The 26,570-nt window shown below is 46.2% G+C and overlaps 1 protein-coding gene across 1 annotated transcript in view; it reads left to right on the top strand.

Moving 5' to 3' along the window:
• Positions 1-25,027, top strand: part of LOC147091388 (putative G protein-coupled receptor 139) — a 30,816-nt gene extending 5,789 nt beyond the window's left edge. Inside the window, exon 2 of the mRNA XM_085976585.1 lies at positions 24,126-25,027. Coding sequence (XP_085832711.1) covers positions 24,126-25,027 — 902 coding nt within the window. The remainder of the gene's footprint in view (positions 1-24,125) is intronic.
• Positions 25,028-26,570: the final 1,543 nt, after the last annotated feature.

The following is a 26,570-nucleotide window of genomic DNA, read 5'->3' as shown; positions in this document are numbered from 1 at the left end:
GCCGAAATTCAGTTGCGGCCGCCTCGCCAGTGGCAGCCACAACTAAGACTCCGGCAAACGAATGCTGCCGGAGTCTGCGCCGGCGCTTTAAGGAGGCGCAGCGGCCGGCCGCTTTCCCGCCGGCCGCCTGCCCGCAGCTCCCTCCCCGGACTTCTCCCCACGCCCCCCCCGGAACAGATGCAAGCCCGGCACTTGTCCGAGGTGCCGGGCTCATTTTTGAGGAGATTTGCGCGGGCCGCGGCCGGGTGCAGGCAGCTCCTCCTTAACGGAAGGAGGCGGCCTGCACTTCCCCAGCCTGCCGCACCGCATCGGGTGCCGCAGCGCTGAAATTGCGGCGCGAAACGGCAGTTAGCGCCCTTTTCCAGGCGCTAAGACCCTTCAGTAGCGCCGGCAGCCGATTGGGCGCGGCGCCACTGAATTTTTGGCGCGCGCAGGGGACTTAGCGCCGGCACAATTTCCGGCGCTAAAGCCCTGGCTAAGCCAAAACCCAATTTCTAGGCCACAGCCTTTATAAAAAGGCAGGACTAGACACAATGGCCTAGAAATTAGGTTTGCCTCCGCCAGGGCTTTTGCGCCCGAAATTTTGCGCCCGCGATAATTGCCGCTGCGCACGCCAAACATTCAGCTGCCCCGCGCCCAGATGGCTGCGGGCGCTAATGGAGGGTTTCAGCGCCTCGCTATGGGCGCTGAATGCAGGTTTGCGGCGCTAATCCCCCGCTGCGGCACCCGATGCGGTGCGGCAGGCTGGGGTACTGCAGGCCACCTCCTTCTGTTAAGGAGGAGCTGCCTGCAGCCGACCGCTGACCGGTCGATTCGCCCGACAAATGAGCCCGGCACCTCGGAGAAGTGCCGGGCTCGCGGGCCACACACATCAGTGCCGCGGGGGGGTGGTGGAGGAGTCCGGGGAGGGAGGTGCGGGCAGGCGGCCGCCGGGAAAGCGGCCGGCCGCCGCTCCACCTTAATGCGCCGGCGCTACATGCTGCAACATCCCATTGAACAATCGTTGGTTGCGGCTGCCACGGGCGAGGCGGCCGCAACTGAATTTGGGCGTCCGGCCATGTTACCACGGCAACCGGGATGCTGCGCACACCGATGACGTCATCGGTGCTGGCGCAGCGCTACCGGCTAATGCCGATGGTAGGGCCCAACGCAATTTCGATCGTGGCTACAATTCCGACGCAAGGCCCTCTAACGCCTCTAATTGGGCGCTATCCCCACCGAATATCTAGGCCACTGTCTTTTAAAGAGGCAGGGCTAGTTACACAGTCTTCTTAAAGAGAAAAGACAGGTCACACAGGCTTTTTAATCAGACATGACCAGTCACACACGCTTTTTAAAGAGACAGGATCAGACACACAGACTTTTTAAAGAGACAAGACTAGTCACACAGTGTTTTAAAAGAGACAGAACCAGACACACTGCTTTTTAAAGAGATAGGGCCAGTCACACAGGCTTTTTAAAGAGACAAGACCACTCACACCAGTTTTTTTTAAGTGAGGCGACCAGTCACACAGGCTTTTTAAAGAGACAGGACGAGACACACATACTTTTTAACGAGGCAGGACCAGACACACAGGTTTCATAAAGAGACAGGATCAGACACACATACTTTTTAAAGAGACAGGACCAGACACACAGACATTTTAAGGAGGCAGGACCGGTCACACATGTTTTTTAAAGAGACAGGACCAGACACACAGACTTTGTAACGAGACAGGACCAGACACACAGGTTTCATAAAGAGACAGGATCAGACACACTGGCTTTTTAAAGAGAGAGGACCAGACACACAGACATTTTAAGGAGGCAGGACCGGTCACACATGTTTTTTAAAGAGACAGGACCAGACACACAGACTTTGTAACGAGACAGGACCAGACACACAGGCTATGTAAAGAGACAGGACCAGACACACAGGCTATGTAAAGAGACAGGACCAGACAGACAGAGACTTTTTAAAGAGACAATACGCTGCAACAAAGAAACCTAGAAATTCCTCTTTGGCAGTGGCACAAAGCGGGCGGTGTCGGATCTGAAATTCCGCGTGGATATTCTCGGCCCTCATATCTGTCCTTACAGATAATCAGTCCATTAATGTTCGCTCACAGATTCTAATCTTGTCGTGAATATGACTGCATAGAAGCTGCTTATTTTGCAGGCATTCAATTTTAATATTTGTACATGTCACATGTCATCCTTCTGTCTACAGACAGTAATCTATAACATGTGCCTTGTGCCTTGTAGGTTTGGAGCTGCTTTGGGGAGTCAGAACGTGAGCTACTCACTGCAGAACACCCAGCGTCTGACCTGCTGTAGTAGCCACGGCATTTTTGTGGCTGGTCCATTTGAGTTTCAGCCCAATGGCGACCACTAGCATTTAGTAGTGGAGGATTCGGTGATGGAAATGCCATTGACTGTAAAGTGGAAGAGGTTTGATTCCCTCTTGTTGGAGTTGGTCATCGTCTGCCACTTGTCTGGTGAGAATGTACCATAATGACACCAGGGATGAGGGATTTCAGTTATGTGGAAAGATGAGAGAAGCTGGGATTGTTCTCCTTATAGCAGAAAAGTTACGGGGGAGATTGAATAGAAGTGTTCAAAATGATGAGGTATTTTGATACAATACGAAAGAAGACACTGTTTCCACTCCTTGCCTTGTCATTATCAAAAGGGCACAGATATAATTTAACTGGTAAAAGAAACAGAGGCTAGATGAGTAGAACCTAGGTCGCAGAGTGAGTTTTGATGATCTGCAATGAACTCTGAACTTCTGGTGGAAGCAGATTCAGTAGGCTCAGGTCATAGCTCTCGGCTCTCAGTAAGAAGTTTGTAGGTTCAAGTTCCAGTCCAGCGACTTGAGTACACAAATCTCGGCTACGACTGCAGTGCAGTACTGAGGAAGTGCTGCAGTGTTGGAGGGGCAGTACTGAGGGAGCACTCTGCCTTCCGAGTGGAGGTCTTTTGGAAGAGGTGTTGAACGTAAAAATCCCATGGAATTATGTCGAAGAAGAGCAGATTAGTTAACCCCGGTGTTCTGGACAATATTTATCTCAATCAACATCAATAAAGCCGTTTATCTGGTCATTATCACATTGCTGTTTGTGGGAACTTGCTGTGAGCAAATTCGCTGCCTTGTTTCCTACAGTACAACAGTGATTACACTTCAAATGTACTTCTTTGGCTGTTTTGCGCTTTGGTGTATCACAGCGTCATGAAAAGCGCTATATCAATGCAATTCTTTCTTTCTTAATTGTAACTTCCAAAAGATGATTGGATATATAATTGAAAAGAAGAAATTTTCAGGGCTATGGGGAAACTGTTTAATTGCTGACTCATTCACGACAGGATATGACAGATTTGAAATAGTCTGATCTGTTAGTTTTGGAATCGCTTGAGTCTGTCTAATTTCATCGCATTGATCAACATGGTAGTGACACAGGATACGATGGAGAGTGGCCTAAGGGTGAAGGCGAGAATTATTCTCTACAAATATTGTGCAGTGGTCAGTCATACCAATATCATCATGAACATGAAATACATAGGTTGGAGTGTGTGCTGTGAGGAGGATGGAACTCGTAAAATAGATAAGGGAGAACCAGTGGATGATGTGAATTTGGACTTTCAGAAGGCTTTCGATAAGGTCCCGCATAAGAGATTAGCGTGTAAAGTTAAGGCACATGGGATTGGAGGAAAGGTATTGACTTGGATAGAGAACTGACTGGCAGACAGAAAGCAAAGAGTTGGAATAAACGGGTCTTTTCCAGAGTGGCAGGCAGTGACTAGCAGGGTACCACAGGGATTGGTCCAGCTATTCCAAATATATATTAATGATATAGACAAGGGAACTAGATGAAATATCTCCAAATTTGCAGATGTCACAAAGCTGCGTGGCGTGTGTGCTGTGAGGAGGATGCCGAGAAACTCCAGGATGATTTGCACAGGTTGGGTGATTGGGCAAAAGCATGGCAGATGCAATATAACGTGGAGAAATGTGAGGTTATCCACTTTGGTGGCAAAAAGAGGAAGGCAGATTATTATCTGAATGGCAATAGGTTGGGAGAAAGGGAAGTGCAACGAGACCTGGGTGTTCTTGTGCACCAGTACTGAAAGTAAGCATGCAGGTGCAGCAGGCGGTTAAGAAGTCAAATGGTATGTTGGCCTCCGTAGCGAGAGGATTTGAGTACAGGAACAAGGATGTCTTGCTGCAGTAATAAGGGCCTTGCTGAGACCACATCTTGCGTATTGTGTGCAGTTTTGGTCACCTTATCTGAGGAAGGATGTTCTTGCCATGGAAGGAGTTCAGCAAAGATTCACCAGACTGATACCTGGGATGGCAGGAATGACGTATGAGGAGAGATTGGGTCGATTGGGCTTCTACTTGCTGGAGTTGAGAAGAAAGAGAGGGGATCTCATTGAAACTTATAAAATTCTGACAGGACTGGACAGACTAGATGCAGGAAGGATGTTCCCGATGGTCGGGGAGTCCAGAACCAGGGGTCACAGTCTAAGGATAAGGGGTAGGCCATTTAGGGCAGAAATGATGTGGAATTTCTTCACCCAGAGAGTGGTGAACCTGTGGAATTCCCTACCGCAGAAGGCAGTAGAGGCCAATACATTAAATATATTCAAGAAGCAGTTGGATATATTTCTTAAGGCTAAAATGATCAAGGGGTATGGGGAGAAAGCAGGGACCAGGTACTGAGTTTTGAAGATCAGCCATGATCGCATTGAATGGTGGAGCAGGCTCGAGGGGCCGAATGACGTACTCCTGTTCCCATCTTCTATGTTTCTATGGGTTGAACTTAACAACAAAAAGGGGGCTAGCACTTTGCTGGGAGTGTACTATAGGCCCCCAAACAGCCAGGGGGAGATAGAGGAACAGATATGTAGGCAATTCTCAGAGAAGTGTGCAAATAATAGGGTAATTATAGTGGGGGATTTCAACTTCCCCAATATTAACTGGGATAGTCAGAGTGTGAAAGGCTCAGAGGGTGCAGAATTCTTAAAGTGCATCCAGGAGAGCTTTTTGAGCCAGCATGTAGAAACTCCTACAAGAGAGGGGGTGGTACTGGACCTAATTCTAGGGAATGTGGCCGGGCAAATGGTAGAAGTATTAGTAGGTGAGCACTTTGGAGACAGTGACCATAATTCACTGAGATTTAAGGTAGTCATGGAAAAGGACAAGGATGGACCGGAAATAAAGGTTCTAAATTGGGGGAAGCCCGATTTTAATATGATAAGGCAGGATCTCGCCAATGTGGACTGGGATCAGCTACTTGAAGGAAAATCCACATCGGAGCAATGGGAGTCTTTCAGAAAGGAAATTGAGAGAGTACAATGGCAACATGTTCCCGTAAAGGTCAAGGATGGGACCAACAAGCCCAGGGAACCTTGGATGTCAAGGGATATACGTGAATGGATTAGGAAAAAAAGGGGGGCTTTTGGCAGATACAAAGGACTAAAGACAGAGGAAGCCCTAGAGGAGTATAAAAAGTGCAGGGGGATATTTAAAAAAGAAATGAGGAGAGCGAGGAGGGGCCATGAAATAACACTGGCGAGCAAAATAAAGGAAAATCCTAACGTGTTTTGTAAGTATATTGAGGGCAAGAGGATAACTAGGGAAAGAGTAGGGCCCATTACGGACCAAAGTGGCAAAATGTGTGTAGAGCCAGAGGATGTAGGTGGGGTTTTAAATCAATTTTTTGCAGCTGTGTTCACTATGGAGAAGGACGATGTGGACATAGAAATCGGGCAGGGGGTCTGTGATATACTTGAACATATTAGCATCGAGAGGGAGGAGGTACTAGCGGTTTTAGCAGGCTTAAAAGTGGATAAATCCCCAGGCCCGGACGAGATGTATCCCAGGCTACTATGTGAGGCAAAGGAGGAGATTGCAGGGGCTCTGACACACATTTTGAGAACCTCTCTGGCCACAGAGGATGTGCCAGAGGACTGGAGAACAGCTAATGTAGTACCATTATTCAAGAAGGGTAGTATGGATAAACCAGGGAATTACAGGCCAGTGAGCCTAACATCAGTGGTAGGGAAATTATTGGATAAAATTTTGAGGGACAGAATTGGTCTCCACTTGGCGAGGCAGGGATTAATTAGGAATAGCCAGCATGGCTTTGTCAAGGGAAGATCATGTCTGACCAATTTGATTCAATTTTTCGAGGGGTGACTAGTTGTGTGGATGAGGGTAGTGCAGTGGATGTGGTTTACATGGATTTCAGTAAGGCTTTTGATAAAGTCCCGCATAGGAGACTGGTCAGGAAGGTAAGAGCCCATGGGATTCAGGGTGCCTTGGCACATTGGATCCAAAACTAGCTCAGTGGCAGATGGCAGAGGGTGATGGTCGAAGGTTGTTTTTGTGACTGGAAGCCTGTGTCCAGTGGGCTGCCGCAGGGATCGGTGCTGGGTCCCTTGCTGTTTGTGGTCTACATTAATGATTTGGATGTGAATGTAAAAGGTATGATCAGTAAGTTCGCAGATGACACGACAATTGGTGGGGTGGTAAATAGCGAGGCGGGCAGCCTCAGGCTACATGACGATATAGATGGGTTCGTCAGATGGGCAGAACAGTGGCAATTGGAATTTAACCCTGAAAAGTTTGAGGTGATGCATTTTGAACAGACTAACAAGCCAAGGGAATACACAATGAATGGTAAGACCCTAGGAAAGACAAAGGATCAGAGGGACCTTGGTGTGCATGTACATAGATCCCTGAAGGCAGCAGAACAGGTGGATAATGTGGTTAAAAAGGCATGTGGGATACTTGCCTTCATTAGCCGAGGCATAGAATACAAGAGCAGGGAGGTTATGATGGAGCTGTACAAAACGCTGGTAACGCCACAGCTGGTGTACTGTGTGCAGTTCTGGTCACCTCACTATAGGAAGGATGCGATTGCTTTGGAGAGGGTGCAGAGCAGATTTACCAGGATGTTACCTGGGCTGGAGCACTTCAGCTATGAAGAAAGACTGGGCAGATTGGGTTTGTTTTCCTTGGAGCAGAGAAGGCTGAGGGGGGAACCTGATTGAGGTATACAAAATTATGAGGGGCATAGATAGGGTGGATAGAAAAGAACTTGTCCCCTTAGTAGAAGGGTCAATAACAAGGGTGCATAGATTCAAGGTAAGGGGCAGGAGGTTTAGAGGGGATTTGAGGAAATGCTTTTTCATCCAGAGGGTGGTTGGAATCTGGAACTCACTGCCTGAAAGGGTGGTAGAGGCAGGAACCCTCACAACATTCAAGAAGCATTTGGATGAGCAATTGAAATGCCATAGCATACAAGGCTATGGACCAAATGCTGGAAAATGGGATTAGATTAGACAGGGCTTGATGGCCAGCGCGGACGCAATGGGCCAAAGGGCCTCTTACTGTGCTGTATGATACTATGACTCTAGGACGAGGTCAAGCACGCTATTCTCTCATGATTATTCTCCCAACACCTGCCGCAATCCCCTTCTGGCAGCTGTGTTCTTCAGGGCTTGATTACTTCTGTGCCGCTCTTGGTGATGGACAGTGAGGTTTTCCCCTTCGGACCCAAAGTATAATTTGGGCGCTTCCTTCTCTCGGTGCTCCCAACAACTGGTGTTTAGCATGAAGATCTGCCGATTCAACAGCTGAGAGAGAGACAGTTAGTGGTAATCAGCAGAAAGCTACCTTGCCCTTGTCTGACTGGAATCCACGAGACTTCATTATATCGTTAGGCAATGTTGAGGACTCGCAGGGTCTCACCCACGCGACTGTGTATCACTGTGCCCCTACCTGTGGTGTGTCTCTGCAGACCCTGGGATGCTGATGGAGGATTCGGGAATGTTGACTGATAGGTATGATTCTGTGAGTATGAATATGAGGGAATTCAATGTTTCCAGCGTGTTCGTGGGGTATTGAGGTGCTTACAGGTATTTATCTCATCGGTTAATATTTTAAGCATTTTCCTTTGATTCCTTGGTATCAACACTTTGCTCCTTTTAATTATTCTTCCCCTCGATCAAACACCACGACATGTCTGTCTGGGTAAGGTCAATCTTTAGAAATATGTAGTTCGGGTTCCTGTTCTATTTTCAGGCAATAGAGAAATGAATTGGGATTGAAATTCCTAGACTGAGGCGAGAATAGTGTAACCTAGCCAGCCCTTGGAATGAAATTCCTGGATTGAGGCTGGAGAAATGTCATGTAGGTGAGTCATTTCTTTCCATCACTGGGATCATCTCACTGATCCTGCCGTTTAGGATCATTTATTTATTGTTATTTTATTTATCCTGATGGACTGGTATGGAAGAAATCAGAGAATAAGTGTGGGGAAATCCATTTTTTTCAGTGGTCTGCGCAGATTGATCCTGAAAGGAGTCTTTCTAAGCAGAGTGCTACGGTTGCGAATTTGCTGAGAGTATGAAATAGGAGCAGAGGGGGAAGGAGGAGAGAGCGAGAGGAGCGGCTGGAGATAAAGTTAGGCCAGAGAACCCGGAGAGCAAGGAGTGAGGTAAGTGAAGTCAGCACAAGGGATGTCGTTGAAAAGCCTTGAGCTTAATTCCGTTATGTTAGTTAATAGTCTATTAAATAGCGGCATGGCAGGACAACTGAATCCCGTGGAATGCACATCTTGTGCAATGTGGGAACTCCAGGACACTTCCCAAGTGTTTCTGAGCTTGAGCAGCAGCTGGCATCACTGCAGTGCATCCGTGAGGCTGAGAGCTCCGTGGATAGTACGTTTCATGATGTGGTCACCCCACAGCATAAGAGTGTGCAGGCAAAGCGGGAATGGGTGACCGCCAGACAGACAAGGATGACCAGGCAGGTAATGCAGGAGTCCCCTGAGTGCAACTCACTCTCTAAATAGTATTCGATGGCTCCTTTGGGCAGTACATCCAGCGCCAAGTCCACGGCACCACTGGGGACTCTGCTGTACATGGGGGAGGAGGAAGATCGGGCAAACAACAGTGATAGGATATTCGATAGTTAGGGGAAAAGACAGAGCTGGGTCCAATATCCTCGTGGGGGCAGGGAAGTTTGCTAGTGCTGTTGGGGTGGGTTTAAAATAAGCTGCCAGGGAGTGGGCACCAGGATGTGGCATTAGAAAGGAGAAACAAGGTGCACTAGGATTGGACGAGATAGATAGCCATTGATTAAGGAAAAGTACCGTGTTAGGTGGGGTCAGCATAAAAGAGAATCCAAGAAGGCCTAAGATTGAAACAGAAAATGAGGGAAACACTCAGCATGTCGGGCAGCATCCGTTGAGAGAGGAACAGAGTTAACCTTTCAGGTCGATGAACCTTCATCAGAACCGGAAAAAGTTAGAGATGTAACAGATTGTAAGCAGGGGCAGGGAAAGCGGGGAGGGGAGGCAATAATAAAGGGACGGTCTGTGATAGGATGTGAGGCAGGAGTGGTTAAATGTTGCAAATGGGGATGGCAGAATCATCAACAGCTGCCGCCTGAGCTGCAGTCACAGTGGGAGTGGAGCAGAGAATTAAAGGGACAAGCGCTCCGCTCCCACTCTGTATTCTGCCCTGGGCCTCTTACAACGTAAGATCGAGGAACAGCTCCGCATCTTTCTATTAGGCATTTTGCAGCCTTCTGGACTCAACTTTGAATTCAACAATTTCAGACCATATCCTCTGCCCCTATTTTTTCAGGCGGCAGCTGTTGGTGATTCTGCCATTCCAATTTGCAACATTTAACAACTCCTGCCTCCCAAGCCCGTCCCTTTAGCTATTTCCTCCCCTACCCCGTTTCCATGCTTCTACTACTGCTTAAAGCCTGTTATATCTCTAACATTTTTCCAGTTCTGACGAAGGGTCACAGACCTGAAACGATTACTCTGTTTCTCTCGCCACAGATGCTGCCTGACCAGCATTTTCTGTTGTTATTCCAGATTTCCAGAATCCGCATATTTTGCTATTGTAAGGTCCAAGATAATAGAATAAGAAAGACTTACATTTATAGGATGCCTTTCACGACCAACGGACGCCTCTAAGCGTTTTGCAGCCAATGCATACATTTGGAGTGTAGTCACCATTGTAACGTAACAAATGCGGCAGGCAACTTGTGCACAGCAAGCTCCCACAAACAGCAATAAGATAATGATCAGATAAGCTGTTTTTGTTTTGTTGATTGAGGGATAAATATTGGCCAGGACACCGTGGATATCTCCACTAGTCTTCATTGAACTAGTGCAATGGGATCTTTTACGACCACTTGGGAGAGCAGACGGGGACTCGGTTTAACATCTCATCTGAAAGACAGCACCTCCAACAGTGCAGCACTCCCTCAGTACTACACTGGAGTGTAAGCGTAGATTGTTGGACTCCAGTCCCTGGATGGGACTTAGAACCCACAACCATCTGACTGAGAGGCAGGTGTGCTACCTACTGATCCACAACTGACACTGTCAGATAGGGTTAAAGTGCATATGTGTAAATGCACGAAGCCTGGTAAATAAGTTTGGTGGGCTGCAGGCTCAAATAACCAGATATGAAAATGATGTCGTGATATATCAAAGGCCTGGCTCAAAAATGGCAGGATTGGGTACTAAATATTCCTGGATATAAGCTTGGCCCACAAATTCGGGTCTCCACGGGTGAGTACGCATGGGGTACAAAGCCGTGGGCCCAGTGGAAGTGCCAGTTTCCTGCATGCACTGCGCATGTGTGGGAAACCGGCATTTCCATTCCTCTGAACGAAGAGGTTGAGAGGTCGAACGCATGCGCGGGGGAGGCTGCACGTGCGCATCTAACTTAGGATTTTTTTTACATGTTTTCAAGCGAGGGTAAGCCTGCAGGATTTAGAAATGTAAAAAGCAGGCGTAGGGCCTGCTTTTTAGAAGGTAAGTGGTGAATTAATTAAAATTAAAACATTTTTTCCACATGTTTATTATTTTTAAATACTTTAAAGCAAGGTAAGTTTATTTTTATCCCCATTAGAATATAAAATTACTTTATTCAAAAATGTAAATCATTGTTTAAATAGTTATTTAATGTAATTTATAGTTTATTTTCAAAATGTGATGTTTTTTTAAAATTTATTTGAAGGTTTAGTGCTATCTTGGGGCCGTAGTATTTATAAGTCTTGACAGCACTTCCTGTGAAGAATTAAGAATGGAGCATTCCCTGCTCTGATTGGCTGGCCATGGCCCACGTGATCCCAGGGGATGCATCGAACAAACTGCACCCCTGTGATGCGAAAGCACTGCGCGCTGGTAGCTGGACCAGGTCCCGGATCAGAATTCCACAGGGCCCTACAGCTCAATGGCCAGCGCGCAAGCTAAGTGCAGGTCGGGGGCTTGCACCCGCAGGAAGCCCCCGACCCGGATTTCTGGGCCAAGATGTTCGGCCAAGATAGGGTAGGAAAGAAAGGAAGTGGGGTATCCGTATTGATTAAGGAGAATATTAGTGCTGGAGAGAGAGGATGCCCTGGAGGGGTCAAAGACAATCTATTAGGTTAGAGTTAAGGTACAATGTCCCAGAAATTCAGGTCAGAGGCTTCCCGAGGGTGCAAGCCCCCGACCTGCAATTAACTAGCGCACTGGCCATTGAGATGTGGGCCCGCATGGGATTCTGATCCTGGGACTCCTCCAACTGCCGGTGCGCAGTGCTTGCGTATCCCAAGGGCGCAGTTAGTTTGATGCTTCCCCTGTGATCACGTGGGCCATGGCGTGCCAATGGTAGCAGGGAAAGCTTCATTCATAAGTTGGAAAGGAAGAGCTGCCAAACCTATGAATGCTATAAGCCCCAAAACATCACTAAAACCTCAAATAAATTTTTTAAAAATCACATTTTGTAACAAACTATGAATTGCATGAAATAACTAGTTTAAACAATAATTCACATTTTTGAAAAGCTTAATTACATTTTCTAACGGTGCTAAAAATAAACTTAACTTTCTTTAAAATAATTAAAAATAATGAACCTGTAGAAAAAATGTTTTAATTTTAATTATTTCACCACTTACCTTTCTCAATGCAGGCCTTGCAACTGCTTTTTAAATATGTAACTCCTGGAGACTTACCCTCCCAGAAAAACCTGGAAAAAAAAACGTAAGTTCAATACGTATGCGCTGCCTCTCCTGCGCACACATTCTATCTCTTAACCCCTTCTTTCAGCGTAACGGAATTGCCAGTTTCCTGCGCATATGCAGTGCATGCACGAAACCAGCACTTCCTTTGGGCCTACTCATGAGTACCCCGTATGTAATCACGTGTTGGGATCCGAATTGAGGTACCATTACACTGCTGGGTGTATTCTATAGGCCACCAACGGATGGGAAGTATAAAGAGGAGCAAATTTGCAGGGAAATGATGGAGAGGTGGAAGAAATATAGAGTAGTAATAATGGAGGACTTGAGATATCCTGATATAGACTGGGATATGAATATTATAAAAGGCAGAGAGGGGGAGAATTTCTGATGTGTGTTCAAGAGAACTTTCTTGATTGGTGCATTTCCAGCCAAAGAGGGAGGTGACATTGCTGGATCTGATTCTGGGGAATGAGGTAGGTAAAGTGAAGCAAGTCTCAGTAAGGGAACATTTAGAGAACGTTGATCCTAGTATCATAAAGTCTAGATTAACTATGGAAAAGGACAGGGAACAATCTAGAGTAAAACAACTTAATTCGGGAGGGCCAATTTCAGTGGGTTGAGAACGGAACTGGCTTGTGTGAATTTGAATCAAAGATCGGCTGCCTTTAAAGAAGAGATGAGTCAGGTACAATCGATGTACATTCACACTAAGAGAAAAGGTAGGGCAACCAAAGCCAGAGCTCCCTGGATGACGAAATAGATAGATCGTAAGAGGAAGCAGAGAAATGGGTCGTATGACAGATGTCAAGTTCAGGATACAAGTGAGAACCAGGCTGCATATAGAAAGTTCAGAGAGGAAATGAAAAATGAAATAAGAGGGACCAAGAGCGGGTATTAGAATACATTGGCAGCTGACATAAAATGGAATCCAAAAGTATTCTTATGGCATAAACGGGCCGAATAAGGGCCAAAAAGGAGTACTACGAATGGAGGCAGAGGGCATGTCTGACATACTAAATGAATACATTGCCTCTGTCATTACCAAGGAAGAAGCTGCTGCCAAAGTCATAGGGAAAGAGGAGGTAGTTGAGATACTGGATGGGATCAAAATTGATTAAGACGAGGTAATAGAAAGGCTGGCTGTACTTAAAGTAAATAAGTCACCAGGAGCAGATGGAATGCATCCTCAGATGCTGCGGGAAGTAATTGTGGAAACCGCGAAGGTACTGGCCATTATCTTCCAAACTTCCTTAGGTACAGTGTGGAGAATTGCAAATGTTACACCCGTGTTCCAAACAGGTGTCAGCATAAACCCGGCATCTATAATCCAGCCAGTTTAACCTTGATGGTTGGGAAGCATTTAGAAAGAATAATCTGGAACAAAATGACCAGGCACTTGGACAAGTGTTGATTAATTAAAGAAATCCAGCACTGTTTTGTCAAAAGCAAATCGTGTTTTGACAAACTTGATCCTGGCTTTTGATGTTTCAACAGAAAGGGTTGATGAGGGCAATGCAGTTGATGTCGTGTACATGGAGTTCAAAAAGACGTGGATAAAGTGCCACATAAATGTCTTGCGAGCAAACATAGAAACATAGAAGATAGGAGCAGGAGTAGGCCATTCGGCCCCTCGAGCCTTCTCTGCCATTTACTGAGACCATGGCTGATCATCCAAATTCAGTACCCTGTCCCTGCTTTCTCCCCAAATCCCTTGATCCCTTTAGCCTTAAGAAATATATCTAACTACTTCTTAAATATATTTATTGAATTGGCCTCAGCTGCCTTCTGTGGTAGCGAATTTCACAGGTTCATCACTAAATGCACCAATCAAGAAATTCATCCTCATCTCAGTCCTAAATGTCTTACCCCTTATCCTTAGCCTGTGATCCCTGGTTCTGGACTCTCCCGCCATTGGGAACATCCTTCCTGCATCTAGACTGTCTCGCCCTTTTAGAATTTTACAAGATTCAATGAGATCCCCTCTCATACTTCTAAGCACTAGCGAATATAAGTCTAATCGATGCAATCATTCTTGATACGTCAGTCCTGCCATCCGAGGTTTCATTCTGGTGAATCTTCGCTGCACTCCCTCCAGGGCAAGAACATCCTTCCTCAGATAAGGCGACCCAAACTGCACACAATACTCAAGGTGTGGTCAAACCAAGGCTCTGCACAACTGCAGCAAGACATCATTGCTCCTGCACACAAATCCTCTCGCTATGAAGACCAACATACCAATTGCCTTCTTAACCATCTGCTGCACCTGCATGCTTGCGTTCAGTGACTGGTGCACAAGACACACAAGATTCGTTGCACTTCCCCTTTTCCCAATCTATTGCCGTTCAGATAATAATCTGCCTTCTTGTTTTGGCCACAAAAATATATAACCTCGCATTTATGCACATTATACTGCATCTGCCATGCAGCTGCCCAATCACACAATCTGTCAATCATACTGGCGTTTCTCTGCATCCTCCTCACAGCACGCGTGCCCACCCAGCTTTGTGTCATCTGCAAACTTGGAGATATTACATCTAGTTCCCTAGTCAAGATCATGAATATATATTGTGAATAGCTGGGGTTCTAGCACCGATCCTTACGGTACCCCACTAGTTAGTGCCTGCCACTCGAAAAAACACCCGTTTATTCCAAATCTTTGCTTCCTGTCTGCCAACCAGTTCTCTCTCCACGTCAGTACCTTACCCCAAATCCCATGTACTTTAAGTTCGCATGCTAATCTGTTATGCGGGACCTTATCGAAAGCCTTCTGCAAGTCCAAATACATGATATCCACTGGATCTCCATTATCTACTCTACCAGTCACATCCTGAAAAATTTACAGTAGATTAGTCAGCAGGAACATACCTTTTGTAAATCCATGGTGACTTTGTCCGTTCCTGTCGTTGTTATCCAAGTGCTCTGCTATTACATCTTTTATAATGGACTGTAGCATCTTCCCCATTACCGATGTCAGGCTAACCGGTTTACTATAATTCCCCGTTTTCTCTCTACCACCTTTTTCAATTAGTGTGGTTACACTAGCTACACTCCAATCCATGGGAACTGTTCCAGTGTCTATAGAATTTTGCAAGATGACCAGCAATGTATCTATTATTTCTAGGGTCACTTCCTTAAGTACCGTAGGATGTAGATTATCAGGCCGTGGGGATTTGTCGGCCAACAATCCCGTCAATGTCCCTAACACCATTTCCCTACAAATATTGATTTAATTCAGTTCCTCCCTCTCATTAGACCCTATGTTCCCCAACATCTCTGGGAGGTTATTTGTGTACTCCTTTGTGAAGACACAAGCATCGTACATATTTAATTGGTCAGCCATTTCTTTGTTCCCCATTATAAATTCCCTTGATTCTGACTGCAAAGGACCTAAGCTTGACTTCACCAATCGTTTACTCTTCACATATCTATAGAAGCATTTACAGTCAGGTTTTATGTTCACTGCAAGATTACTCTCCCCCCTCTTATTAAATCCCTTTGTCCTCCTTTGCTGAATCCTAAACTGCACCCAATCCTCAGGTTTGCTGCTTTTTCTTGCCAATTTCTATGTCCTCTCCTTGGATATTATGCTATCCCTAATTTCCCTTGTTAGCCACTGTTGAGTCACCTTTTTGGTTTCATTTCTATGCCAAACAGGCATGAAGAAATGCTGTAGTTCATCCATGCGATCTTTAAATGGTTGCCATTGCCTATGCACCGCCAACCATTTAAGTAACGTTCCCCAATCCATCCTAGCCAAATCGCGCCTCATACTATCGTACTTTCCTTTATTTAAATTCAGGACCCTAGTCTCTGAGTCAACTACTTCACTCTCCATCGTAATGAAGCATTCCATCATATTATGAATGCTGCTCCCCAAGGGGCCTGGCACAACAAGATTGCTAATCAATAATTTCTCATTATATAATTCCCAGTCTAAGATGGCCTGATCTCTAGTTGGTTCCTCAACATATGGGTCCAGGAAACCATCCCGTATACAATATAGGAATTCCTCCTCCACGTTATTGTTATTATTTTGCTTATTCCAATTTATATTCAAATTAAAGTCACCCTAGAAAACTGCTGTGCCCTTATTGCACGTGCCTCTACTTTCCCGTTTAATGCCACCCTCTACATCAGCATTACTCTTTGGGGGCCTGTGTGCATCTCCCAATAACTTTTTCTGCCGCTTGGTTTTTCTCAGCTCTACCCATACAGATTCCACATCAGCAGAGCTAATATCCTTCCTTACTATTGTGATAATCTCCTCTTTAAGCAGCAGTATTTCCCCATGTCCTTTTCCTTTTTGCCTGTCCTTCCTGAATATTTAATACCACTGGAGGTTGAATTCCCAGTCTTGGTCACCCTGGAGCCATATCTCCATAATCCTAATTATATCACATCCGTTTACATCTATTTGCGCAGCTAATTCAATAACCTTATTACGAATGCTCCTCGCATTACAACAGAAAGCCTTCAGACTTGTTTTTTTAAGTTGAAGCCCATGGAATAAAAGTGACAGTGGCAGCATGGATACGAAATTGGCTACGTGACAGGAAACAGAGAGTTGTGCTGAACGATTGTTTTCCAGATTTAAGGAAGTTATACAGTGGTGTTTCTCCGTAGTAGGACCACTGCTTTCTTGATATATTTTAATGACTTGGACTTGGGTGTACAGGGCAAAATTTCGAAATTTGCAGCTGACACAAATCTTGGATGTCTAGTAAACAGTTATAAAAGGGCTGCATTAGCAGAGAGACCTGGGGGTGTATGTGCAAAAATCGTTGAATTTTGTAGCGCAGGTTGAGAAAGTGGTTAGAAAGGCATACAGGATCATGGGCTTCATAAATAGAGGCATAGAGTACAGAAACAAAGAAGTTGTGATTAACCTGTATAAAATATTGTTTCTGCCTCTACTGGAGTATTGTGTCCAATTCTGGGCACCGAACCTTAGGAAGGATTTGAGTGCATTAGAGACGGAGCAGAAACGATTTACAAGAATGATTCCAGGGATTAGGGACTTCAGTTACGTGGATAGATGGGAGAAGATGGGGTTGTTATCGTTAGAGCAGAGAAGTTTGAGAGGAGATGTGATAGAGCTGTTCAAAATTATGAGGGGTCTGGACAGAGTAGATAGACATAAACTGTTCCCATTGGTGGAAAGGACAAGAATCAGGGGACACAGATTCAAGGTGATTGGCAGAATAACCAAAGGGGACATAAGAAAAAACCTTTTTTAACGCAGCGAGTGGTTAGGATCTGGAATGCACTGCCTTAAAGGGTGGAGGAGGCAGATTCAATCTTGGCTTTCAAAAGGGAATTGGATAAGTACCTGCAGGAAAAATATTGCAATGCTACGGGGAATGAGCGTGGGAGTGGGACTTGCTGAAGTGTACTTGCAGAGAGCCGGCATGTGCTCGACGGGCCAAATTGTCTCCTTCTGCGTTGTAACTATTCTATCTTTTAAGAAAGAAAGACTTGTATTTATATAGCAAATTTCACGACCATCTGAAATCTCAAAACACTTTACAGCAAATGAAGTACTTTTGTATTTTTAATCACTGTTGCAGTGTACATAACGCGCCAGCCAGTTAGTGCACAGCAAGCTCCCATAAACAGCAATGTGACAATGACCAGATAAGCTGTTCCTGTTATATTGATTGTGGGATAAATATTGACCATGCTACCGGGGATAACTAACCTACTCCTCTTAGAAATAGTGCCATGTGATCTTTTACATCCACCTGAGAGCACATACAGGGCCTTGACTTAATGTCTCATCCGAAAGATGGCACCTCTGACATTACAGCACTCCCTCAGCACTGCACTGGAGTGTCAGCCTAGATTTATGTGCTACAAGTCCCTGCAGTGGGACTTGAACACAAACTTTCATGAAGCCAGAGGCGAGTGTGCTACCCACTGAGCCACAGTTAGCACGTTATTCCTTCCTTCCTTCTGTCACTTTCTCGTCTTTTGTTCTCAGCTTTAGAACAATACAGGAAGAGAAACTTTCTCTTCTCTATTCTATTCTCAGTGTATTTGGCCTCTACAGGAATCAAGGGATATGAAGATGAGGATGGAGCGGCTTTGGGGCCAATGTGGATTTGAGGTCGACGATCAGCCATGATGTTATTCAGTGAAGGGCTTGAAGGGCCATATGGCCTACTCCTGCTCCTAATTCTCATATTCTTAGGTATATGGGCGGGTGAAATATTGCGTATTCGCTCACTTTTAATTTAAAACTGTTTACAATAAGGTGAGCTAGATTGTGTTGCAGTAAGGTGTTGTGGTGATAGTGGTTGCATGAGTCTGTTTGTTCAGTGACGGTGATTAATATCAGTTACAGTGAGGCCCAATGACATCACTCGGGGATTTCCTTCTGCTCTAAATAAGGTGCTCCCTTCACTGTGTCACCTCACACAGTCAGTGCGCTGCCTCCAGCAAAAAGACCACCAGTCACTCACAGTAGGGAAGGCATGGATTGGGATGATGTGTTTAGGATATTAGGAATATGTTATGAACAAAATATGTACTATCCCCATCTCACCGCTGTTGGTGTTCCTATAAGGGTTTATGTCCAGTTATTAATTCTAAGTAATGGAGAGGTCCAGAGAAAGACCTTCAGTGAGGAGGCATTGGTGTCTCTCCTTGGCTCAGTGGAAATGTGATGGGCAATGCTGTTCCCTTAGAGTGGCAGGAGGCCATTACCCCGGGAGGTTAGAAGGGTGTGGAGGGAGGTGGCTCAGCATGTCTCCTCGAGGGCCTTGGTGCCGAGGACCCACACCCAATGTCTGAAGAAGTTCAATGACCTCACTCGGGTGGTCAGGGTGAGTACCTCCTTTTCAATACATCTACATCCCTCCATTTCAAGTAAACTCTGTGCCCAGAGGGAACACAAACCCAAATGCCCAACACTCACCCAAGGCCTATGGCCACTTCATAAAACATACATTCACATCCCACACCTTGCACACAAAAAACGGCTATTCAACTACGGGAGACACATCTGCCAAACAAATGGCTGCACACAATACTGTCTATTCACCTGTGGTAGTCACATCTGGTAAACTCATGGCTGCACACAATAAAGGCTCTTCAACGATGGTAGGCACATCTGCTAAACACATGGCTGCAGACAGTAACGGCTAAACAAACAATGGTATGCAAATCAGCCAATATCTTGCCTGCACATAATAACGTCTATTCAACTATGGTAGGCACATCTTCCAAACCCATGGCTGCACGCTTCAACAGCTATTCAACTGTGGTAGGCTCATTTGCTAATCACATGGCTGCACACAGTAACGGCTATTCAGCTACGGTAGGCACATCTGCCACACCCATGGCTGCACACAATAACGTCTATTCAAATATGGTAGGCACATCTGCCAACACATGGCAGCAAACTCAGTCACACGCTGTCCTTTTTCTTGCAGGCTAAGTTCTCTCATAACAGAAGGGAGTGGCAAAGCACCGGTGGAGGACCGGTTGTGAACCACCAGCTGACCAGCCTGTCCCTCAGCTGGCCAGTGGCAGCGCCGCGCCAGTCTAGGAGGAAGAGCATGCCGGCTCCTCACCGCCTGTGTGTCCCGAGGATGACACATCAGCAACTGGGGCCAGTCCATGCCTGGAGGGAGCAGAATGTTAGGCTCAGATGAGGGTGAAGCTCCTGGACCCAGTGGTCGGCAGCAACGTCATGGGTGTAGGGAAGCTCAGGAGCCATCTCAACGGTGGGTGAGTAGTGGCAATAGTTATGTGCTACAGGACTCAGATGAGAACTTCGATATAACGGCCATGAATACACAGTCATTGAGCATACACACTGATCTGATGGGTGCAATGGCTAGGGTGGCAGGCAGCATGGATGATCTGGCTAGGAGTGTGCAGGAGTCCGCAGCTAGCACAGCTGTCATCCTTGTGCAAACCCTTAAACCCATCCTTGCCTCGTTGAAGAAGATGGTTGAACTGCAGGGCGAACGTGCGGAACCAGAGGCCATGTCATGTGCAATGGGTGAGGAGGCAGGATTCATTGCAGCATAGGCTGATTCATTGCAATGGCTTAGTGCTGCAACTGTGTCATTGCTTGGTGCCATCCATTCTCAGACTGGTCTCATGCAGTCTCAGATAGATGTCATGCAATCGCTGACTGCTGCCATCCTCACTGGGTCACCCACAGTCCTTCTGGCATCTCACAGTACTGCAGCAGTCCAGCAAACTGTGCTCCAGCAGATTGCTCTGGCTGCTACGGTTCTGCCCTGGGGGAGTGGCAGTGTGATGGTCGAGCAGGATGGTGCTGTCCCCTCTCAGGTTGGCAGCATTCCTCCTCCCACCACTGCCACTGCCCCATTGCACTTGTCAAGGCCTGCAACACAGGCAGCCCAGTCTGCTGCTGCCCATGCAGATTTGGTGCAGTCTGCAGCCGGGCCTTCCAGACCCAGAGGTGGTCGGAGACGTCCTTCAAGGCAAACTCTGGATCCAGCTTTCATCACCTTCTGCCAGCCTTGCTGTGGCCACTGGTGCCACATTAGGAGGAGCAGTAAAGTGGGAAGGGAGGAAGTATGCAGGGAATGCAGGTCACCCTCGAAGGCCCAAAGGTAGAATGTGTTAATAAATCGGTGGAATGTTTGTGGAGAAATTTCGAGGTTGTTGATATTATATTTTTTTACTGTTTTGCCGTTAATCTCCATGTTGTGAGTACGAGTTTTGTTAGATCATGAATTGATGGGTTTGTTTCTAATTGTCGGTCCTGCATAAATGACAGAGTTCTTAACATAAATATTTTTTATTGTTAATTTACATCTTTCCTGATTTGACTTATTGCAGCTTTGCCCAGAAATAGCGGGTGCGGGATGCTTTCAATAATGTGCTTCTTCATTCCAGAAGCCATCTTCTCAGTAAGGGTTAGAATCGGTGTTGTATGAGCCATTCACGGACGGCCCTTGCAGTGGCAACATTTTGCGCCTCCCTCCAACATTGGTGCTGCTGAACCTCCTCTTCATCCTCATCCTCCTCCAATGTTGCACCAATCCCTGGTAACAATGGCTTGATCCTCATGAGTGCAATGTTATGAAGCATGCAGCTCACAACAATGAAGAGGGAGACTCGCTCGGGAGAGTAATTTCGGGCACCACCTAAGTGATCCAGACACCGGAACCATTGTTGCAAGATCATCTGCTCTATGAGGTTTCTGGTGGCGCTATGGCTCTCATTGTATTGCAGCACGGCTGGCGTGTTGGTGTTATAGAGCGGCGCCATCAGCTAGGTGCAGAGTGCATAACACTTGTCCACGAGGACATATCCAATAGTTTGATGCGGTGGTTGGAAAAGGTCTGCACCACCGGTCTCCACAGGATATAAGCATTGTGGCTGCTTCCAGGATAGCACGCACTGCTGGCGAATATGAGCAGTCTGTGGACATTCAGAGAGTGGAAGCCCTTGTTTTTTCAGAAGACCTCTGCATTTCCATGAGGTGTCCATAATGCCACAGGCGTGCAGTCAATGGCGCCCTGAACCATGGGGAAGCCCTTGATCCTACCAAAGCCACATGCGCATTCATGCTGTTTGTCCTGTGCCATGGGGAGAGATGTACTGGCGTCTCCATTTCTACAAAGCTTTTGTCACCTCCCAGGTGCAACAACGAAGAGTGAACTGGGACGTATTCACTAAGTCCCCAGTAGAAGCCTGAAAATAACCGCTGGATTGAAATTCAGAGCCACTGTCACCTTCACTGCCACCGAAAGTAACGTCCTGGTTTGAGCTGAGGCTGCAGATCTGGTTGCAGCAGGTGGCAGAGCTCAGTGACCACCTCCTTGCTGGAGCGCAGCCTTTGGAAACACTGCTCCTCAGACAAATGGATATAGGAGGAGAATTGCTCGCTGAATACACTGGGAGGGTGTGATCTCCTGTGCAGAGGCCTGTTGGCCCTCCTCCTTCTGGCCACGTTTGCCACTGTCTCTCTGAGCCTCTGCTGCCTCAGGAGATGAAGCTGAACGACGACCCCCCAAATTAGTGCAGCACCACCGAAGCTTCAAAATATCGTTAGAAGGAAGGTGAAATAAAAATGAACCTTCAAAGTGGTTCAGGACCCAAAACTCCTTCCGTCAGCATCGAAACTCTCTGGACGTCTCTCTCCCTCTCAATCTGAGTGTACCAAAAATTTGGCCGACAAGAAAAGGCAGGGAGCAGCAGCCTTTAAATAGCATTCTGCTCTACCTGTCGTTCCCAGTGGCAGGCGGAAAGGCACGGGACACAACTCAATATCCGGTCTGGGGCATGATATAATGATCTGCGGGTGCAGGAGATGGTGGCGGTAGTCTTTAGTGCCGTTGCAAAACAACTGGCCATTTTCATGAGCGGCGCTAAAGTAGCCGCACTCGGGCGCTATGTATCCAGCGTCAAGTTGGCGCCCCCAGAAGGCACTAATGGGAGGTGCTAACCAACCCACTTTTCCACTGCATGTTTAACTGTGTTTCTCTCTTTGTCATTACCGATCCCATCCGCTGTCAGCTGTTGATTCTGAAGTTGATATCGTGTTACCAAGTTTCACATTTTCTATATTCAACTCCAGCAAATTTATTGGAGTTGCCACTTTATTTAACGAATTTCAGTCGACTATCTACACTGAACATTTGCATCAGATCAGAAGAATGCTGTCTTGGCTTAGGAGACTTTTCACCTAATGTTGAAATGTTAATGACCTGAAACTAAAGCTGTTTCTCTCTCTCCACAGATGTTGCCTGACCAGCTGATTATTTCCATAAATTTCTCTTTTAATTTCTGCTTTCCAGTATCCGCAGTATTTTGCCTTTGTTTTCACCTAATGCTCGGTATTGTTGCTTACAGATTCACAGGAACAAATCTTGGCAGATCACATCCACATCTTTAAATGCCTGAAATATCCGTTAATCACTCAGTTCCAGTCAATGTCTCCTTTCCCACCCTCTCCAGTTCTGCATTAGTGGCACTGCTTCTGAAGGTTAAAGTAGGGTTACAAGGATAATTTATACTCTCATAAAATGTTCATTCAGCCCGATTTCAATACATTTATTTCCAATCATTGAGTTGAATTCACCATTGGATCCCATGCCCGTCTGGCACGGTTCAGTGGATTTCTCAGTGTGACCCAGAGTTATTTTCTATTCTTGCTGCACTTCAGGATAAACAATTCCAGCTGATTGTAACTGAAAGTCTGAGCATAAGAACATCCTTTGATGTCTTCTCGTCTAATATTGTATGCACAAGTTGGAAACAACAGTTGAATAAGTACAAGGAAAATTCTCTTCCATTTTTGGTTCAGATATTTTGCAAAAGCATTCGGTGGCACTTTGTCTGAGGGATAAGCTGCCTGATTCGGATGCTGATAAATGCATTTAGTGGGAATTTACCTGGTCAATCATCACTGTTTACTTCAATTCAGAATCCATTATTTGCAAAGTTAATTGGTAAATCTTCCTTTCAATGAGCTACAATTGTGAACAAAAATGCAGTAATCTCAATCTTCAAAACACATCTGACAGCCCATTTATATCATTATATAACTGCACTGTACTTGTATGTATTATCTTAGCAATGTCATATTACATCCGTACATTTTACATACAATTGCCTGTAATTATTGAATGGCAAGTTTGCAGTTTCTGTATTTTACATTTGCATTCATTTTCAGTTCTCAATATAATGGATATTCTAACCAGGAGCAGGAATCCAAGCGGGATTTTGCGGTCCCCTAACATGGGGGCACATAAGCGAATTGCAAAACTCCAAATGCTGACTGATCCCGGGACATGAAGGCTTCCTGAGAGGTTCTGGCCCTTTGTGTCCCTGGTACCTCGGGCGGTGCTTTTGTCTTCTGGGCTAAATTTAGATTGATCATGTTAGCTCTCCTTGATCAAACATCTGTTACTTTTATGTTGTATTTATTCCCATTTGAGTCAACAAATTTTTCCAATTATACTTACAATAAACGCTGTATTCAGCTTCACAGGTAAAATAATTAGATTATATCATTGAATGTCGGTAATGAGTTGCAGATTTCAGCCCGAATTCCATCAAACTGCTGATTTTGCTCCCAGCCTGATGTACAACTTCTGTTTATTTCCATTCCTCACAGTTAACTTAGTGACCATTGTGGTACTGTCTCGGGGAAAGTGCGGTCTCTCCAAATGTGTGACTCGCTACCTGGTGGCCATGGCAGCGGCGGATCTACTGGTTGTTATCATTGACCTGATATTGAGGCACATTCCGATTGTATACTGGGAAGAGTTTAATTTCGTGGGGTCCATACCCTTGTGTAATATCCACGCCGTCCTGCTGTTTGCAGCCACAGACTGTTCTGTCTGGTTCACCGTCACTTTCACCTTTGATCGATTTCTGGCCATTTGTTGCCAGAAGCTGAAAACTAAATATTGCACTGAGAAAACGGCGGCTGTGGTTCTGGGAGCAGTGACTGTGATGAGCGGTTTAAAGAACATTTTCTGGTATTTTATGTTCACTGGTCGGTATTTGCTTGCGAACAGCCCCTGGTTTTGTGATGTCACAGATGGTGTTCTGTTTTCACGGGTCTGGGGAACAATCGAGTTCCTTCATTATATTCTCACACCGGGGGTCCCATTTGTGGTGATTCTGCTGCTGAATGCTGTCACCGTCAGACACATTTTAGTGTCCAACAGAGCCCGCAGGAGACTCCGGGGTCCCAGCAGTGGGGAGAGTCCCAGAGACCCAGAGATGGAGAGCCGCAGGAAATCCATCATTTTACTGCTTGTTATCTCCAGTAATTTCATCCTGTTATGGGCAATGTTTATGGTGTATTCTATATGGTACCGGATGTTCTGGATGGGGTATGAATCTGTAATTCTACCTAAGTATGTAAAGGAACTGGGGTTCATGCTGCAGCTGTTGAGTTGCTGCACAAACACGGGAATTTATGCCGTGACCCAGACTAAGTTCAGAGAGCAGTTGAAGAATGTGGGAAAATATCCCTTTACTCTGATTGTAAAATTCATTAAAGGATGAGCAGAAACGGAGATTTTGTAGCCCGAGAGTTGAGAATTCACTGGGCCTGATATTGTGGTGCCCATCAAAAAGATGGCGGCTCCGTGGCGCCGCAGAAAGATGGTGGATGCGTGGCACCCACAAAGATGGTGGCACCCACGCCCCTTACAAATATGTCGGCTCTGCGGCACAGCATAAAATTGGCAGCTGAGGTGCACCGCAGAAAGATGTATGCTCTGGGTCTCCGCACAATGATGGCGGCTCCGGCGTCCCGTACAAAGATGGCGGCTCCGGTGCCCTGCATAAAGATGGTGGCCCCTGCAGCAAGCACAAAGATGGCGGCACCTGCGCCCAGCACAAATTTGGTGTGTCCGGGAACTGCACAAATATTGCGGTTCCGGGGCCCGGCACAAAGCTGGTGGCTCCAGGGTCCATACAAAGATAGCGACACCCACGTCCAACACAAAGATGGTGGCACTGCGCCCAGTACAAAGATGGTGGTGCCGGGGCCCCGCACATAGTTGGCGGCACTCACGTGCTGCACAGAAATATCGGCTCTGGGGCCCAGCACAAAGGTGACTGTTCTGGGTCTCTGCTCAAAAATGGCGGCTCTGGTGCCACCCGCAAAGATGGCGCCACCAGCGCCCCCCACAAAGATGCTGGCTCCGGGGCCCCGCACAAAGATGGCGGCTCCGAGGCCAGACACAAATATGGTGACAGCCACGCCCGGCACAAAGATGGCGGCAACCGTGGCCAGCACAAAGATGGCAGCTCCGTGGAACCGATCAAAGATGGCGGCAGCCGCACTCTGCAAAAAGATGACTCCACTGGGGCACAGCACAAATATTGGGGCACCCGCGCCCCACAGAAAGATTTAGCCATAGTGGACTGCAAATAGCTACTTGAAGGTAAATCAGTGTCAGAGCAGTGGGAGCCATTCAAGGACAACATCCGATGGGTTCAGAGCAAACATGTGCCATTAAAGAAAAAAGGAGGGAATAACAAATGTAGCGTCCCCTGGATGTCTAGAGATATGCAGGATAGGATATCGAAAAAAAGGGAAGCGTATGACATATACCAATGGCGAAATGCTCCAGAATCTTTGGAGGAATACAGAAATTGCAGGAGTGCTATTGAAAATGATATTTGGACAGCCAAGAGGGAGCATGAAAAATTATTGGCAAGTAAAATCAAGGAAAACACAAAGATATTATATAAATATATTAAAAGTATGTGGATAACCAAAAAAAGGGAATGGCCTATTAGGGTTCATGACGGTAATCTGTGTGTTGGTATGGCTCTTAATGAATACTTTGCTTCTGTTTTCACAAACGAGAGGGGCGAAGCAGACATTGCTATGGTGGGGGAGGAGTGTGAAATATTAGATGAACTAAGCAAAGTGAGAGAGGATGTATTAAGGGGCTTAGCAGATTTAAAAGTGGATAAATCCCGAGGCACGGATGAAAATTATCCCAGGCTGTTAAACGAAGCCAAAGAGTAAATAGTTGTGGCCTTAACAATCATTTTTCAATCCTCTCTGGCTTCAGGTGTGGTGCCGGAGGAC

Source organism: Somniosus microcephalus, unplaced genomic scaffold (assembly GCF_052327205.1).
Source record: "Somniosus microcephalus isolate GS21.2 unplaced genomic scaffold, FLI_Smic_1.0 unresolved_chr3, whole genome shotgun sequence".
NCBI lineage: Eukaryota > Metazoa > Chordata > Chondrichthyes > Squaliformes > Somniosidae > Somniosus > Somniosus microcephalus.
The sequence above is the reverse complement of the archived record's forward strand: the minus strand, read 5'-3'. Positions and strand labels throughout refer to the sequence as shown.